Source organism: Ascaphus truei, chromosome 16 (assembly GCF_040206685.1).
Source record: "Ascaphus truei isolate aAscTru1 chromosome 16, aAscTru1.hap1, whole genome shotgun sequence".
In the NCBI taxonomy this organism is placed as follows: domain Eukaryota; kingdom Metazoa; phylum Chordata; class Amphibia; order Anura; family Ascaphidae; genus Ascaphus; species Ascaphus truei.
In genome coordinates, this window is record NC_134498.1 from 41,394,671 (window position 1) to 41,411,488 (window position 16,818).

The 16,818-nt window shown below is 43.0% G+C and overlaps 1 protein-coding gene across 2 annotated transcripts in view; it reads left to right on the forward strand.

The window, feature by feature from the left end:
• The window catches only part of AFF2 (ALF transcription elongation factor 2), a 376,659-nt gene that overhangs the window by 270,854 nt on the left and 88,987 nt on the right, over window positions 1-16,818 (forward strand). For both annotated transcript variants that reach the window (XM_075573283.1, XM_075573284.1), the window contains one exon: window positions 16,609-16,660. In XM_075573283.1, coding sequence (XP_075429398.1) covers window positions 16,609-16,660 — 52 coding nt within the window. The remainder of the gene's footprint in view (window positions 1-16,608; window positions 16,661-16,818) is intronic.

A 16,818-nucleotide genomic window follows, 5' to 3' on the forward strand; every position in this document is an offset into this window, starting at 1 on the left:
ACCCCATCATTTCAATATGCAATTTGATGATGCTAAATTGGTATAATCATTGTACCACAATGTCTTCAGAAATGCAGGTGATTTATACATTGGGAATTATCACAACAACCCTGAAAATATATATTTTGGTGCCCAAAACAGTTAATTCACCATTGGACAAGTAATATAACGGTTACCTGGAATAAAAAATACATTCTACAAATTAAGCAATTTTTTGGTAGCTGTAAAAAGATAAACTCTTTTAGGAAACACTTTTCTCTTGGAATCATGTTGTGTTTCCACACCCCCCCCCCCCCAAAAAAAAATTTCAGACATGTATTTATTTTAAACCTTTTCAGATAGATAATTCCTGCTATTTGTCTGTAGCAATAACTTTGCCATATGGCACATTAACATTCAAAAGTTTTGGAAAATATGAGTTCACAGATGTTAAAAGGATAGAAATTACTGCCAGTTCTTTTTCATTTTAAGTTCCAAACATTAAAACGTACCCACAGTTGATCCCTTATTGTAGCATGGTAACATTTAATAGACAGAGCCCCCCCTATCTTCCCTCCCTTAAAATATCATTTTTTTTAACTAATTAGAATGAGAAGTGTTCCCAGTGTATTGTCATTTTCTTAATTTGTTCAAAAAAAGTTTGGACATCTTTTCAGAAAGGAAAGGTATACAGGGATATACCAAATAAGTATACATGGGAAGGATGTTGATCCATGGAGTAATCCGATTGCCAATTCTTGGAGTCAGGAAGGAATGTTTTTTTCCCCTTATGAGATATCATTGGATGATATGACTTTGGGGTTTTTTGTTTGCCTTCCTCTGGATCAATAAGTAAGTATAGATATAGAATAAAGTATCTGTTGTCTAAATTTAGCATAGGCTGAACTTGATGGACGTACGTCTTTTTTCAACCTCATCTACTATGGAACTAGGTAACATTTGCAGACATATTGAAAATTAAAATTAAAAATGTCCGCCAGAACCTTCCTACTGTATGTGTAATGTTAACAGAATGTTATGGAGGTTACCGCTTATAATAGATATTTATATGAAGCGAGCTGGCAGTGCCCATCATTAAATGATATACTCACCTGTCAACCTGCAGAGTTGTATTAATGCATGTTTTCTATAATCCTGCCCTTTTACTTTCTTGTCTCAACACAGTAATTATTTTGCATAGTCACTAGAAAGCCTTAGGTCCAACCTCACGGTGCAATTAAATAGACGGAAAATCCTCTTTTTGTTACGGCTGGGAAAAAAAAGGCCGGGCTCCGATTTTCAGTGTATATTATTGAAATAGCCCTTTATACCTATATATATATATAGGCGGTGCAAGGAAAATGTATTTACTGAAATACAAAACCCACACTAAAGACGTTCCCTATTGCACTCTACGATTAGACATTTATTACAATAATGACCGTGGAAAATATATTACAAATGACAATAAAAAAAATACAGAGTAAGTAGTACTGACTTTGATTGTTTTTTTTAGTGAGTCTCACTGATTTGGAGATAGACTTGCTGATTTTTAGTGTGTAATCCAGTTTTGTGTGACATTGTGATGTGGGCAATTTGTTTTATCTTATATACACCTCAAACCACATAAAGTCGTTTTCCAGCGCAATAACTCATTGTACTTGAATTCTGTGTTGCTCAGCGATGCGTTCAGTTGTAACCCTGCATAAAAATAAGTTGTTGTTTTTTTTTTAATGTGGGACATGGGAAACCAACGATACTGTTCTTCCACATTCACTTTCTAATAAATCACAATTTTCTTAAAAGAAAAAGTGGCTATTGTGAAACTGTCAAGTTGGGAAAGTTAGGCTAGTGTTAACAATTGCTGCTATCTCTGTGTAATGAAACCCCAGCTGACAACAGTGACAAAGCAATTCAGTACTGATTGGTGGTCAGTTATAACTAACACATGTTAAAAATAATTGTAAAGGGGAATTCTCCCCTTCTCTTGTTAGGTTTTTCTTCAGTGTGTTTGCATGGTAGATGTTTGTAGTCTTGTCAATGGTATTGTAAGAGGGACACAATGATTATTCTTGCAGAAAGTCTGGGAACTTTAATCACTTTATTTGTACCATGCCAAATAAAAAATAATAATCCTCGTTATTGAGACGTGTGCTTATGCTGTGGTCCTGTTATGTTGGCTGTATTTGCAGTAGTGTGTGCGCAACAAATGTATTAAATAGATATGTACGTGCTGCAGATCCCTGTATTCTTGTCACCTTCTAATTACCCAATCTTTTCCCCTAATACGTAACATATTAAAAAAAGGTTTGGTGTCCCAAATTCCATTCACTTCTTCTTCTCACATTCATTAAACATGGATAAACCAAACCAACAGAAATAAAGGGGGAGCGACTTTGGGTCAGAACCATTGCAGTTTAAGGGATTTTCAATGCAGATTTCTTAGCATCAAATCGCATTGCTTGAAACTCAACCCACGTGCATCAATCTGGGAATAGAAGGGTTTCAATAGTAGAGATGGGTGAACTTGTCTGAATTGGATCAGCGCTTTTCAGACCAAATCCGACCTGCGCTTTGAATTCCGAAGGGGAATTTCATCCACCTTAACCCCTCGGATTCTTTCAAATCTGACCATTGGGGCATTTTAGAAATCACGGTGTGCCCAGACTCGTGGGTGGCGCTACTCAATAGGCCTATTGACAACCTTCCTTACAGAGCGAGGAAGCTAGTGAAACATATTGTCACGGCAGCGCGGTGCTGTGTGGCCGGGTCATTGGAGACAGTTAAAAAACCCACATATAGACAAAATAAAAGACAACATTTGACACGTGATGTCAATGGAAAAGCTCACAAGCTGCTTATCAGACAGCTGCCGTAGTTTCACCAGAACCTGGGATCCACGAATCCGATTCTTCAATGAAAATGGATAGGGACATGGTCCTAGCATAACGGAACAAAGTAGACATCACTGATTGGCACCTCTGGGTTGCACAACGAGTCATCATACGGGATAAATAACAAGCACATGTGTAGCAAGAGGCGAGAACCAGTTGTTACTCTCCCGGTTCAAAAATTGCAGACCACGACATAGATTAGCTGCATTTGAATGACAGTATTGCCTTATACGTCTGTTCCTGTGTTTCCCACCCCACCACATGCTATGTGTTAAACATCGCCAAATATAGTGTAAAATATTAAGTTAAATATGAAGACTAATTGTAAATGAAATTGAAAAATACTGAATGGCAAATTAGCTAATCTCCCTCTGAGTGCTTTTAGTATAGCACTAAAAGGATGTAGAAGTAAAAAAACGTGAACTTTATCTGCATAATAATTTAACCGTGATGTATTTTCTTTTATAATACCTCCATAACTCTGTGGAGAACTCACATATATATTAAGCTAAGGCAAACCTTATATTCAGATAAATGGAAGATTTGGTGATTTTATTTTCATTCATGCTAATGGATTCTAATAATATGTAAGCTTCAATAATGACTTTCTGAATGTTTAGTTCAAAGTAAATATGAACTTGAACACCTTTATAAACAACTCATTATTTAATTTCAGTAAGCAAAGGAGTTGTACGTTTTATAGATCACTAGCTGAGCGACCCGGCGTTGCCCGGGATGTAATGTTCCCGCTCCTCTCTGTCTCCTCTCTCCTCCCCCCTCTCTCTGTTTGTCCCCCATTCACATCAATCCAGTCCCCCCCCCTCCCTCCTTTACAGCTCTGTTTGTCCCCCTTTACAGCTTCATGCAGTGTGAGTGCGTCAGTCATTGTGTGTGTGTCAGTCAGTCAGTGTGTGTGTGTGTGTGTGTGTGCGCGCGTCAGTGAGTCTGACGCAGAAACACAAACACACACACACACGCCAGTCAGTGTGTATGTGTGTGTATGTGTGTGTGTGTGTGTGTGTGTGTGTGTGTGTGTGTGTGTGTGTGTGTGTGTGTGCACGTCAGTTAGTCTGTGTGTGTGTGTGTGTGTTTGTGTGTGCGTGCGTCAGTCAGTGTGTGTGTGTCAGTCAGTGTGTGTGTATGCGCGTCAGTCAGTCAGTGTGTGTGTGTGTGTGTGCGTGCGTCAGTCAAGGTGTGTGTGCGTGCGTCAGTCAGGGTGTGTGTGCGTGCATCAGTCAGGGTGTGTGTGCGTGCCTCAGTCAGGGTGTGTGTGCGTGCGTCAGTCAGGGGTGTGTGCGTGCATCAGTCAGGGGTGTGTGTGTGCGTTAGTCAGGGGTATGTGCGTGCGTCAGTCAGGGGGTGTGTGCGTGCGTCAGTCAGGGGGTGTGTGCGTGCGGCAGTCATGGGGTGTGTGCGTGCAGCAGTCATGGGGTGTGTGCGTGCGCGTGGCAGGCAGTCGGTGTGTGTGTGTGTGTGCACGTCAGTCAGTATGTGTGTCTCAGGTGTGTGCGTTAGTCAGGGTGTATGTACGCGCGTCAGTCAGTGTGTGTGCGCGTGCGCCATTCAGTGTTTGTCAGCCAGTCAGTGTGTGTGTGTGTGCCTCAGTCAGTGTGTGCGTGTGTGTGTGCGTCAGTCAGTGTGTGCGTGTGCGTCAGTCAGTGTGTGCGTGCGACAGTGAGTCAGTGTGTGTGTGTGTGTGAGTGTGTGGGTGTGTGCGCGCGTCAGTCAGTGTGTGTGTGTGTGTGTGTCAGTGTGTGTGTGTGTTTGTCAGTGTGTGTGTCAATGTGTGTGTCAGTGTGTGTGTCAGTGTGTGTGTGTGCCAGTCAGTGTGTGTGTGTGTGTGTGCGCGCCAGTCAGTGTGTGTGTGTGTGCGCCAGTCAGTGTGTGTGTGTGTGCGCGCGTCAGTTAGTCTGTGTGTGTGTGTGTGTGTGTCAGTCAGTGTGTGTGTGTGCGCGTCAGTCAGTGTGTGTGTGTATGCGTCAGTCAGGGTGTGTGTGCGTGCGGTTGTCAGGGGTTGTGTGCGTGCGGCTGTTGGTTTGTGTGCGTGCGTCAGTACGTGTGTGTGTGTGTGTGCGCCTATCAGGGTTTGTGTGCGTGCGCCTGTCAGAATTTGTGTGCATGCGTCAGTCAGGGTTTGTGTGCGTGCGTCAGTCAGGGTTTGTGTGCGTGCGTCAGTCAGGGTGTGTGTGCGTGCGTGCGTCAGTCAGGGTGTGTGTGCGTGCGTCAGTCAGGGTGTGTGTGCGTGCGTCAGTCAGGGTGTGTGTGCGTGCATCAGTCAGGGTGTATGTGCGTGCGTCAGTCAGGGTGTGTGTGCGTGCGTCAGTCAGGTGTGTGTGCGTGCGTCAGTCAGGGTGTGTGCGTACGTCAGTCAGGGTGTGTGTGCGTGCATCAGTCAGGGTGTGTGTGCGTGTGTCAGTCAGGGGTGTGTGGTTGCGTCAGTCAGGGGGTGTGTGCGTGTGTCAGTCAGTGTGTGTGTGCGTGTGTCAGTCAGTGTGTGTGTGCGTGCGTCAGTCATGGGGTGTGTGCGTGCGTGGCAGTCAGTCAGTGCTTGTGTGTGCGTCAGTCAGTGTGTGTGTGTGCGTCAGTCAGTATGTGTGTCTCAGGTGTGTGCGTTAGTCAGAGTGTGTGTACGCGTGTCAGTCAGTGTGTGTGCGCGCGCCATTCAGTGTGTGTAAACCAGTCAGTGTGTGTGTGTACCTCCTTGCGCCAGCCGGTGCTCCCGGCCGCGGGGGGGGGGGGGGTTGTGTGTGGGGGGGAGGGGGGTTGTGTGTGTGTGGGGGGGGTTGTGTGGAGGGGAGGGGTTGGGGGGGGAGGTTACCTCCTTGCGCCACCCGGTGCTCCCGGCCGCGCGGGGGGGGGGGGGGGTTAGGTTACCTCCTTGCGCCACCCGGTGCTCCCGGCCGCATGGTGGGGGTTGTGTGGGGGGGGGAGGTTACCTCCTTGCACCACCCGGTGCTCCCGGCTCGGCCGCGGCGGGGTGTGAGGGGGGGTTACCTCCTTGCGCCACCCGGTGCTCCCGGCCGCGGGGGGGTTGTATGTGGGGGGGGCTGGTTACCTCCTTGCGCCACCTGGTGCTCCCGGCTGCGGGGGGGGTTGTGTGTGTGTGGGGGGGCTGGTTACCTCCTTGCGCCACCTGGTGCTCCCGGCTCGGCCGCGGGGGGGGTTAACTGCTTGCTGGCGCTCCCGCCGGTAATACGGGGCCCCGATGAGAAGTGCTGAGTGGGCAGGTGGAGGGAGTTTTGCTGGCGGCGTGTGAGAGGTGAGGTGGAGGCTTGGCGCCGGGGAGGCTGAGGTTTGCGGTGAGAGGGGACGGGGAGTTTGCGGTGAGGGGGGGCGGGAGGTTTGCGGTGAGGGGGGCGGGGGGTTTGCGGTGAGGGGGGGGCGGGGGGTTTGCGGTGAGGGGGGGCGTGGGGGTTTGCGGTGAGAGGGGCGGGGGGTTTGCGGTGAGGGGGGGCGGGGGGTTTGCGGTGAGGGGGGCGGGGGGTTTGCGGTGAGGGGGGGCGGGGAGTTTGCGGTGAGGGGGGCACACACACACACAATGGGAGTGAGAGGTGTTGGAGAGTGGGACTGGCGCAGATCCGAGGAGGCTGCTTGGCCCCCCAGCGGCCGGGGAGGTAGCGCCGGCGGCTGGGGTAGGAGGGCCGCGCCGCGCTTCCCCTCCGTCCGGGAGCCGGTGCACGTGATGGGAGGGTGGGGAGACAGAGGGGGGGCGGGATGTGTGTGTGTGTGTGTGTGTGTGACCTTTGGCCCGTCACTCCGCCTCAGGCCAATGAGAGGTGTGCGGGGGCGGGCGGGCCAAGGGACCAATCTCATTGGCCTGAGGCGGAGTGACGGGCTCAAGGGCCAATGCGATTGCCGCTAGGGACAGGGAGACACATACAGACAAAGACACATACGACGGTTTCAGAAATATATAGTAAGATTTAGGCTGAAATAAGACCTGTAGACCTTGTTTATGAACATTCATATTTGGGGGATAAAAACTTCATTGAACTAGTAACATACCCATTGCCTTTTACGTGTTTCTAAATTATTTGCGGCTGGGTGATAATTGTAAGGACACAGGCCCCTCCCCCCAATTACTTTCAATGAGCGTCCGTAACCACTCCACTTTAAGGATGGGCGAATTATTCGCCAACATTTGAATTTGCCATGAATATGGCTTTTATTCACAAGGGCATTTAAAAAAATGTATTTTAAAAATATGTAGAAATACATTTTTAAAATATGCAGAAATACATTCTAAGACTATGTAGAAATACATTTTAAAAATATGTAGAAATACATTTACATATTTTTAAACATGACATTTGCCTACCTTTATTCGATTATGGAGGGAGAGAGAATATTCTTAGTTGGAGTCCTTAGTGCTATACCTTCAAACAACACGTGACAAAGAAACCAGAGGACAAAAAACGGTCACCCCTGAGATACCTGGGAGATATGCTAATAGGAGTCATTAGCATATCCAAGTAGCATATTTCCCAAGTATCCTCCACGGATTGTTTGATGGTGTGTTATATACCGCACCTTCTCCCTCCTCTCCTCCATTTCAATCATTTCTCATAATAGGGTGGGTCCCCTTTAAGGCTTTTCCTGTATGTACCCCTGACCAAAAGTCTACTCCATCTGGAGTTCCTCCAAGTCGTGCAGTTAGTCCAGGTCCCACCACTCCTCTCAAGTTGCATCATTCCTACCAAGATGCATGAATTCTCTCGTGTCGCTGTATTACTCCGACTACCGTATGCTGCACATACAATTGTAGTTTTGGTTGGTCACGTTTTTTTGTAGCCTCCTGGTCAAGGCAGACACAAAGGTCCCCGTTTGCATCACTTACTTGGAGATGTAACGTTCCCACAATAGAAAATGAGACTTTAGTGTTTGATAGTACCACAGTAATGAGTTGCTGTTAATTGGTACACCACTAATTGTAATAATGTTGGAATGATGGTAATTATTTCACATTTTACTTTCTTTCCCATTAGGTTATTATGCTAAGTTGGTATTTTAAGCACTGGTGCAAAACATTTGCGTTTTGTTGAAACAACAGTTTAGGAGGATTACTGTAATGTGTAACAGAAAATGCAAATCATACTTATTACCACTGCAGTTACCGCAGTTACTAAGTGTAGATACTTGTCCAATATCTCGAAACATTCTGTGTTTCATAGCGTGTATTCTAACTCCATACATGTAGTAGTGACTAGTGAGTATTAAAGCTGCAAACCAAGCAATATCCTACATGTGTGTTTTTTTTTTTTTAATTAATCAGTTCTGTACTATGAGAAAATACTTGTAGCATTTTAGAAACACAACTCAAGTCACATCCCCTTCCTCTGCAGAAACAGGCTTTGGCACACCCCTTTTTAACCCCAGCCCTCTCTCTAGCAGTACACCAATTGTATCTAGTTACTGCCCGGTTACATGATCCTCCCCACAGAACTTTGCATCGTTGGTCCTCTTCCGCTGCACTGAAAGCCTTTTTGTGAGCCCCCGAACCGAATCTTCGTAGATTGATCGCAGGACAACAAATCGATCGACAACTTAGCTAATTACGTATTATTGTGTGGATTGTATTGATGAACATATTTAAAAGGGCAAATAAAAGACGGCAGCTTGGACTGCTGCTTTAATATATCAAAAAGAGACTTTCATTTGATAACATCAATTCTAAAGGAATGACTTGTGCTTTCATGAATATACGTACAGTATTAGCTACAGATATACCAGCAATGTTTGTCACATTTGATGAGCCACAATCCATCTTTCTGAATGGAGTCCTTCGCCCACATGAATCACTCGAAAACAGAAGACGAATTTTACTATACACAAAGTAGGATTTTCTTTTTTCACGTAACATTTGTCAGCTACTGTGGAATTATGAATCGGTGTTCCATGGAAAACATAGGCCTCTCATGCATCACAGACATATGATTAATGCACAGAAGGATATAGGGATAGGGTCACGTATAGATTAAACTAGGTGAGTGTAGATTAAACTAGGTGAGTAATAAGTATCTGAATGTTTAGATTGCCTTTCATTTGTGCAACTAGTTTGAAGCTGTCTTTCTTCCCATCTCCCTTTTTACCGCACAATTCTCTTACTTGTAGTGGACTTGTGTGTAGATGCCTTTATTCCTCCTGTCTTTATCACATCTCCGCCAGCCATCTCTCCAATTTCTGCTGTGAGTTTAGTGTAAAGTATACACACTCAGCCCTACACATTCCCAGGAATTACAGTTATCCAAGAACAATATCTTCTCATCCTTTCAAGTCATTTCTAGTTGAGTGACACAAACACGATCGAGGAACAAATTGGGATGGCAGTGACTCGGTAAGTCATCTGTCTCGTAAGAAGGGCCAACCATGACAAAAGACAGTTGAGCTTCATTTGCTTTGAGACAACAGAAGCCAAAGCATGGCGGAGACACTGGAGTGATTTAGCAACACATGTTCTAACTGTTAACATGACTGCTGCTGGATAAATTAGGTGAACTTATGTAGGCAGGGTAATGATCATTATTGTATTATTAACTTATTGAAGAGGTTACAGTAGCTGGATTATGTTCAGCTAAGTCTAATTAGAGTCCTGTTAGCCTGTGCACTACTTAAAGAAGATTACTTTACCATCAAATATTTGGGTGAAGAAATTCAGGGACACCGGGTTAATTGTAATTACCTAGTTTCCCGAGATATGTATGCAGGGTGAAGCTTTAACTTCTGGTACTGATTTCCTAATGGATGAGTTTTCTAATAGATAACTGCAGTGGACACTGTTCTCTTATGAGCTTTAATTACAGTAATTACCATTATGTTGACACAACCATAAAGCACAGTGATAAGGATAAGACAAAGAGGGTTATTTACTTCTACCCCTGGCAGAGGAGAACAACAATGTATATATATACATTGTGTTATTTTGTGTTTGTAGTGAATTAAACTGACTTGTTGGTTGCCTGTATTGCTAACTACATCCCACGTGTAAAAGACAAGGTATATTTCTATCAATCAGTATCTTGTGCTTCATTTAATATAACTTCATTTTAAATACTGTGTTATGTAGGAGGAGGTTCTCGTTATTTTCATTACCACCACTTTTTTCCTAATTTGTATCTAATTAAAAAGTCACCAGTGGAGTTTCACATATGGCATAACATTGAAGGGTAACATAACTGGAATACCTTTAGTAAACAGGGCTGCTAGGTTCAAGGAAAGTTTCATGTTTTCATAGGTCTATTTCTGGCATTTCTGTATCTGTTACGAGTTACATAACCACCTACTCAATCTGACCACTTATTGTACTTTTGAAAATAATAGATGTTTCATATTTGTGCTTCTATCCAAAACCTAATTTTAGTTTTCCATGATGTCACCAGAAATAAACAGAGATAGCTAAACTGAACATGGTCATAAATCAGGCTAATTAATCCCCATATTCCATTCTGTCAACTCGTTCAAAAGAAATCTTAGCAAACCTGGAAGAAAATATTTTTTTTCCTTAAACAGATTACAATTCATCTGCAAACTTCAGTTAAAGTTGGAGAATTTTTTTTCTTCTTCCAATTAACCCTTCGCGTGAATTTCCCGTAAAATTTTTACAAAAGTAAAGGCGTACATTGGAACGGGGCTGCCATACCATTCTTCAGCTGGCATGCCAATAAAATAATGGTCTTATTACCAGACAAAGCTCCTATTCAACATGCTGTGAACCCATCTTCCCGGCATGGGAGAAAATGTATCTTTATTCAAATGGGGTTAGAGAGATAGGACCCTGAAATTAAAGTCCCACAATTCCCATGCTGCACTTTATATGCAATTTGGGGGTGGCAAATAAGTAGTGATAGGTGTTTTGTAAAGGAATTCTGAAATACACAAGCCTAGCAACAATTTATAGAGTATGTAGCAGCAAATAAAAACCCCACGTGTGAGCACATTCACGTTTCAGACATGTCTGCAACTCTCTCTTTCCCCATTATTGCTTAGTAAACTGTGCTTCCACTGCAGCCAGGGATTCTGGGTAATGACATGCAAATGAGCACAGAGTGTCACCTTTTGCTGCGCATCCACTTTAACATGGATCCCTATAAACGTATTCCTGCCGTTTTACGCAGCCTTTTCAGCACAGCCTGGGTTAAAGAAGTGCAGAGCCAGCAAACCTGCTCACAGACAGCTATTTCAAGATATAGCTATTTCACCTGTTTCGATATATATATATATATATATATAGATTATTATGCTTTTTAGCCAACCAACATCAGAGTTTCATATAGTTACAAAGTAGAAAAAAAGACACATCCATCAAGTTCAACCTCTACTCCTCATACATGGAATGATAGTGCACACAGCTTTTGAACCTTCATAGGGTTCTCCTTTAAGTGTATTAGAACTTTATACTACAATATTTACAGTTGAAATATTTGGGAACAAACGGCTCTTTTCACTTTTGTAATTATTATGTTTGCACCAGCGCTATTTCACACTTTTCTCATTTCTCTTTGTGACAACACAGTGCATTGTGGCTAGAGGCAGTCTGTTGGTGATTTCTTATTGGAATACTGATAAATGATCAAATTCCGTTGCAGTACATGTAAAATATTCCTAAAATCCATCTGCAAACAACCATTCAGCTTGTCATTTGCATGATAACAACCTCTGTGCTCCCAGCATGACATAAAACATAGAAATACATCACATAAATGGGAAACAAGTTGTATATTTGAAATCCATAAAGACAGCAATCTACCTTGTACTGAAAGCATGACTACCATCCAGAAAGTAATAAACGATAAATTGCTGGTGAAGGTCACATTTATAATATTGATACTCGTCCTGACCAAAAATATCCGATGCATATGACATGCCTCAGCTATATAGATACTAAACGTTTACAAGAACATGTCAATCCTGTTAATATAATTGAAATCCGACACATTATAGCCATTATGTTGGTCTTAAGGAAATATAGATTATTTGCAAGTTTTAATACAGTACCTTTTATGAGACCAACATAAAAAACCATTGATGGATGTCTTCCATGATCTTTCATGACATATTCAGGTGGGTCCGTAACATCCAACTCCCCTCCCTCTCCAACCCCATTGGGATCAGCTGTGTGGCTGAACAAATCTCCACCATACGTAACATCCCCCCCCCCCCAACCTTATGGCTTCTGCTGTCAGACTGGGCCATATTCTAGCCTGAGCCGCACCTTATCCTACAATAAGCAGCCACCTCACCTTCTTGTTTCAACTTTGTCCCTTACTCCCTCTAGACAGTAAGCTCTCACAAGAAGGGTCCTCATTTCCTTCTGTATCTGTTTGTGCATGTTTGTCCTTTCCTGTATGTAACTGTTTAGATGTATGTAATATACATATCTCCGTACCCCATTGTACCACGCTGTGGAATATGTTAGCGCTTCACAAATAAGCGATAATAAATAATAGTACAAAGAACCGTACACAACATATTTCCTCTTCACCTCTAATTTGCCACGTGCCTCAGAACTCTCTTGTGGAATTGGTATTGTACTGAGGTGTTTTTCCCCGTGTTTTCTGCGTGATGGACTCACTCAGGAGTTGGAACAGATTGTTACCAGGGGAAAAGCTAAATCAGTTCAAGAAGAAGAAGAGATGGGATACATTTAGAGAGGGCCAATAAGTGGGTTTAAAGCTCTTGGTTAAAACTAACATTTTACAAACAACCTAATCATTGAATTGACTTCATTAAAAAGATGTTATCCTAAAAGGAAAGATGTCTCTTTCTTTCAAATGTTGACTGAGAAAGACAATGTCTTGTGTATTCCACATGAGAAATGTGAAAATATCTTTTATTTTTCTGCTCGTTATACTTCCTTTTAGGGGGTACATACTGAGGTCCTACATTTACATTATCTTGAATAAATCGTACGTGGGGGGGGGGCACTTTCACTTTACAGGTGTATCCTGTGTTATTGCACCTGCTGCTGTCTGCTGGCCACGCGTCTTTTGCACACATGGCTCATTTATTTTTAATGGAGGTCGCTCTGGCTGGTGCATATCCCGCTGCAATGCGCCGCCGGGTAGCAGTAACGTCTGCTACATCTCTACGGAACGAAAACTCAAAAAAAAAGGAGGGAAATGCTGAAATAACATCATAAAGCAAAAAAAGAATGCCTAAATTAAGTTCCCCCAATAAATACCGGAGTCCCAATTTTTACATATATCTATACATGGTGACCAGTGTCAACATTGTATCAGTCTGTATTTGTACCATTATGTTGGGGACAGGAGGGCCTTATCTGTGCTCCATAATACATCTTTATTTCAGTGCTGGTAGGAAACGGAAAACGTGCCACATTTAGACAGTTCATATCTATTGTTCACGATTAGAAAATTGATATTTCATAGGTTACAATGGCAGCAGTTGCAGTGACATACTCAACACATTTACACAAATGAATGCAACCCTGATATCTTATGAGATGACTTTATCAGTATCCTTCCCCAAAATACGATTAGGGTATGAACCGAATTTCAGTTTGGTTGGGTTCAGCAGCAGTTGGGTATTGGAAGTGAAGTCAATTCATATCATCCTCCATGTTATATGTGAAAATCAGTGACAATACAACCAGCTATAAATAATATTATTCTTATATAGCACTAACAGTGTAGGCAGAGCTGTACAAAGGATTTTGCCAGAAGACTGCTAGGTTGGTTGCAGACAACTGAACATTATCTCCATATAGTACATGACTTCTCTACTGCACATTATCTCCATACAGTACATGCCTTCTCTACTGCACATTATCTCCATACAGTACATGCCTTCTCTACTGCACATTATCTCCATACAGTACATGCCTTCTCTACTGCACATTATCTCCATACAGTACATGCCTTCCCTACTGCACATTATCTCCATACAGTGCATGCCTTCTCTACTGCACATTATCTCCATACAGTAAATGCCTTCTCTACTGCACATTATCTCCATACAGTACATGCCTTCTCTAATGCACATTATCTCCATACAGTAAATGCCTTCTCTAATGCACATTATCTCCATACAGTACATGCCTTCCCTACTGCACATTATCTCCATACGGTGCATGCCTTCTCTACTGCACATTATCTCCATACAGTACATGCCTTCCCTACTGCACATTATCTCCATACACTACATGCCTTCTCTGCTCACATGTCTAGGACACTTAGCAGGAACTATTGTATCCCTTACGCCACAGATAAAGTATGCGCTCGCGATGGAGCGCATGCCGTTGCGTGCGCCTGTCGTGTGAGCGATCCGTGGCCTTTGGGAGGGGAAGGTGCGGTGGGGAGGCGTGGCGGAGGCGTGGCCATGATGTCACAAAGCTGGTTCGCCCTAATTGGCTGAACCCCTCATGTGACCCGGTCATTGGGCGATGAAAACAATTTTTTTTGTCTGCCCAAAAATCGCCTGCGCCGTCGCGCTTGCTGGCACGCATGGTCACGTGCTCTATGGCCCGCCTCATAGAGGTACGGCCTTTTGTTCGAGGCATTGCGCGGAGTATGAACGTGGCCTTATTAGAAATATCTTTCTGAGTCAGACATTGCTACAATACTGAGCATGAAGGCTGCAACAAGTTACACTGTGATGCATTTAACATTCATCTCCATTTGAAGCACATTATGACAATCATTTTGTTTTACATTGTTCAGATGCATGTATGTAATACACAGTATTGTATTGTATTTATTTGTATAGCGCCAAAAGTGTGCTCAGCGCTTCACAAAGAATACAGTACGGGGAATTATAATAATACAATAAGCGCAGCAAAATCAGACAATAGAAAGGAAATCCCTGCCCGAAGAGCTTACAATCTAAGTGTTATGATGGGAGACTTAGAGACAGCAGGTGAGGGAATAAGCGCTGTAGATGGCAGTGCTTGGCCACAATGGGTGGTAGGAGTGACTGTGGGTGTGGGACAAAAGCCATGAGTGCAGACTATTGGGGTGCTTGATGTGTGGGGCGAGTTTTAAGGTTAGTCAGTATTAAATCAGAAGGTTAACACCAATTACAGAGGAAGAGATGGCAGGCAGGCGTGGGTGAGACACAGTGTCCTGAAGTACTGATTCTGTGAATGAAGCACTCAGAAGTGACCAGCCTGCAGTCACACTGAGCCTCAGGATTAGCCCTCGTCAAATCTGTTGACCTAACCACATACTGTACAGTACCTCTCATTCTCCCTGCACAGTTATCATTACACGTTTAGTTTAGATTTTTTTCGAGGTAAAAGTACATTTTTACACTTTCCTTTGTTGTTGTTTGTTGGAATCCATTTGTATAATAATTAAACAAAATATGCTTCCATAGCACAGTTCTCAATTCTATTGAGAGCAGGAGCAACTCTCGCCACGGCGCTGCGGCCCCCCCTCGCAGCGGGCCCGGCGCCATTGAGGGGAGGGCTCTCGTCCGTGCAGCGTCCATGCAGTAGGCAGCGGGGTCAAGGCCTTATTCTTACAGATTGTATGCAAAGATTAAGTCAGCCTGGAAAGGAGCAAATCTATAACGAGTGTTTGTGGGGTTCTCCATTCAATTCTATGCCATTCTTATATAAAGTTTCATAGATATGTTTTTACATGGAAATATGTTTTGTAAATAAAGGAATATTCAATGTTATTATTAATTTTAATCAAAATTATACAACAAAGTTGCAGTAAATAAAGGAAAAAAAGGAAATGGTGGTGATGAAATATACATCAAAATTATGTTCACAATGAAGAACTTGGTAGGACAATCAAATCTATTAAAGGAAATTAATTATACTTCCATTTTATTTAAGGTATACCGTCCCGTTCAAAAATGACATTCACTTGGACAACATTCTAATTTTTACATCTTCCTTTGATTCCTTTACTAGATATGGTGTGGCCAACTCCAGTCCTCAAGGGCCATCATCAAGTCGGTTATTAGGGATATCCCTGCTTCAGCACAGGTGGCTCAATCCGTGGCTCTGTCAAAGATTTCCATCTCTTTAAGGATTATATTTCCAGTTAAAATAGACGTTGAGTGCGTTTTTGATGGGATTCCTTTCTTCTGTTTTGCATCTGAAGCGAGGATAGCCTTAAAACCTACCAAGTTGGTGGCCCTTGAGGACCCAAGTTGGCCTCCGCTGTACTAGATCATAGAAATAATAATATAGGAAACGGACATTGGCTCCTTGAACGTGTTATTCTGAAAGATCGGGGGGGGGGGGGCAGGGGGCTTGCCATTTAATTAGGTAATGTTGTTGTTGCATGTTATTCAGTGTACGAGCAGAGATTTATGGAATTCACTAACATGTCAAAACCCAAGAAATAATCATCTGCGGCAAATTAAGTGGGAGTGAGATGACCTTGGATATCTAGGTTATCAAAACAAACACAAGAGCTGATAAGAATGCCAAATGTGAATGGCTATATCAAGCCATGGTAACGCTTGCTTTCTAAAAAATGGCGGAAGGGCAAATATGAAACCCCTCTCTACCCATGGAACGCGCACTTCAGAGCAATATGAGTCAGAGAGGTTAATTACTATGCTGTCTTGTATTATAAAATGCTGCAACTTGGCTTTGTATCATATCAAATAAAGACACAATATCTATGCATGAAATGTAATCAAATAGTGTTTCAACTAAGTATACAGATTGATGTGCTATTTGAGAAATGTGTTGTATATTCACAGGTACGGTAATAGCTGTTATAATAATAGGCCTATTTTTATGTACTTTCTTGTATAGAATGCTTGAAGATGATTTGAAGCTGAGCAGTGATGAAGAGGACATTGACCAGGTACTTGTTTGTTATATACATGAACTAATGTGAATATGTTCAAATGATATTGGATTTCTGGGAGAGAGCTACTTTTTTCCGTAGGGGAAACAAAAGTGCTTAACATAAATACAACGATCACATCTTAATTCAGCTTTGCGTATGTGAGATCCTTTCAT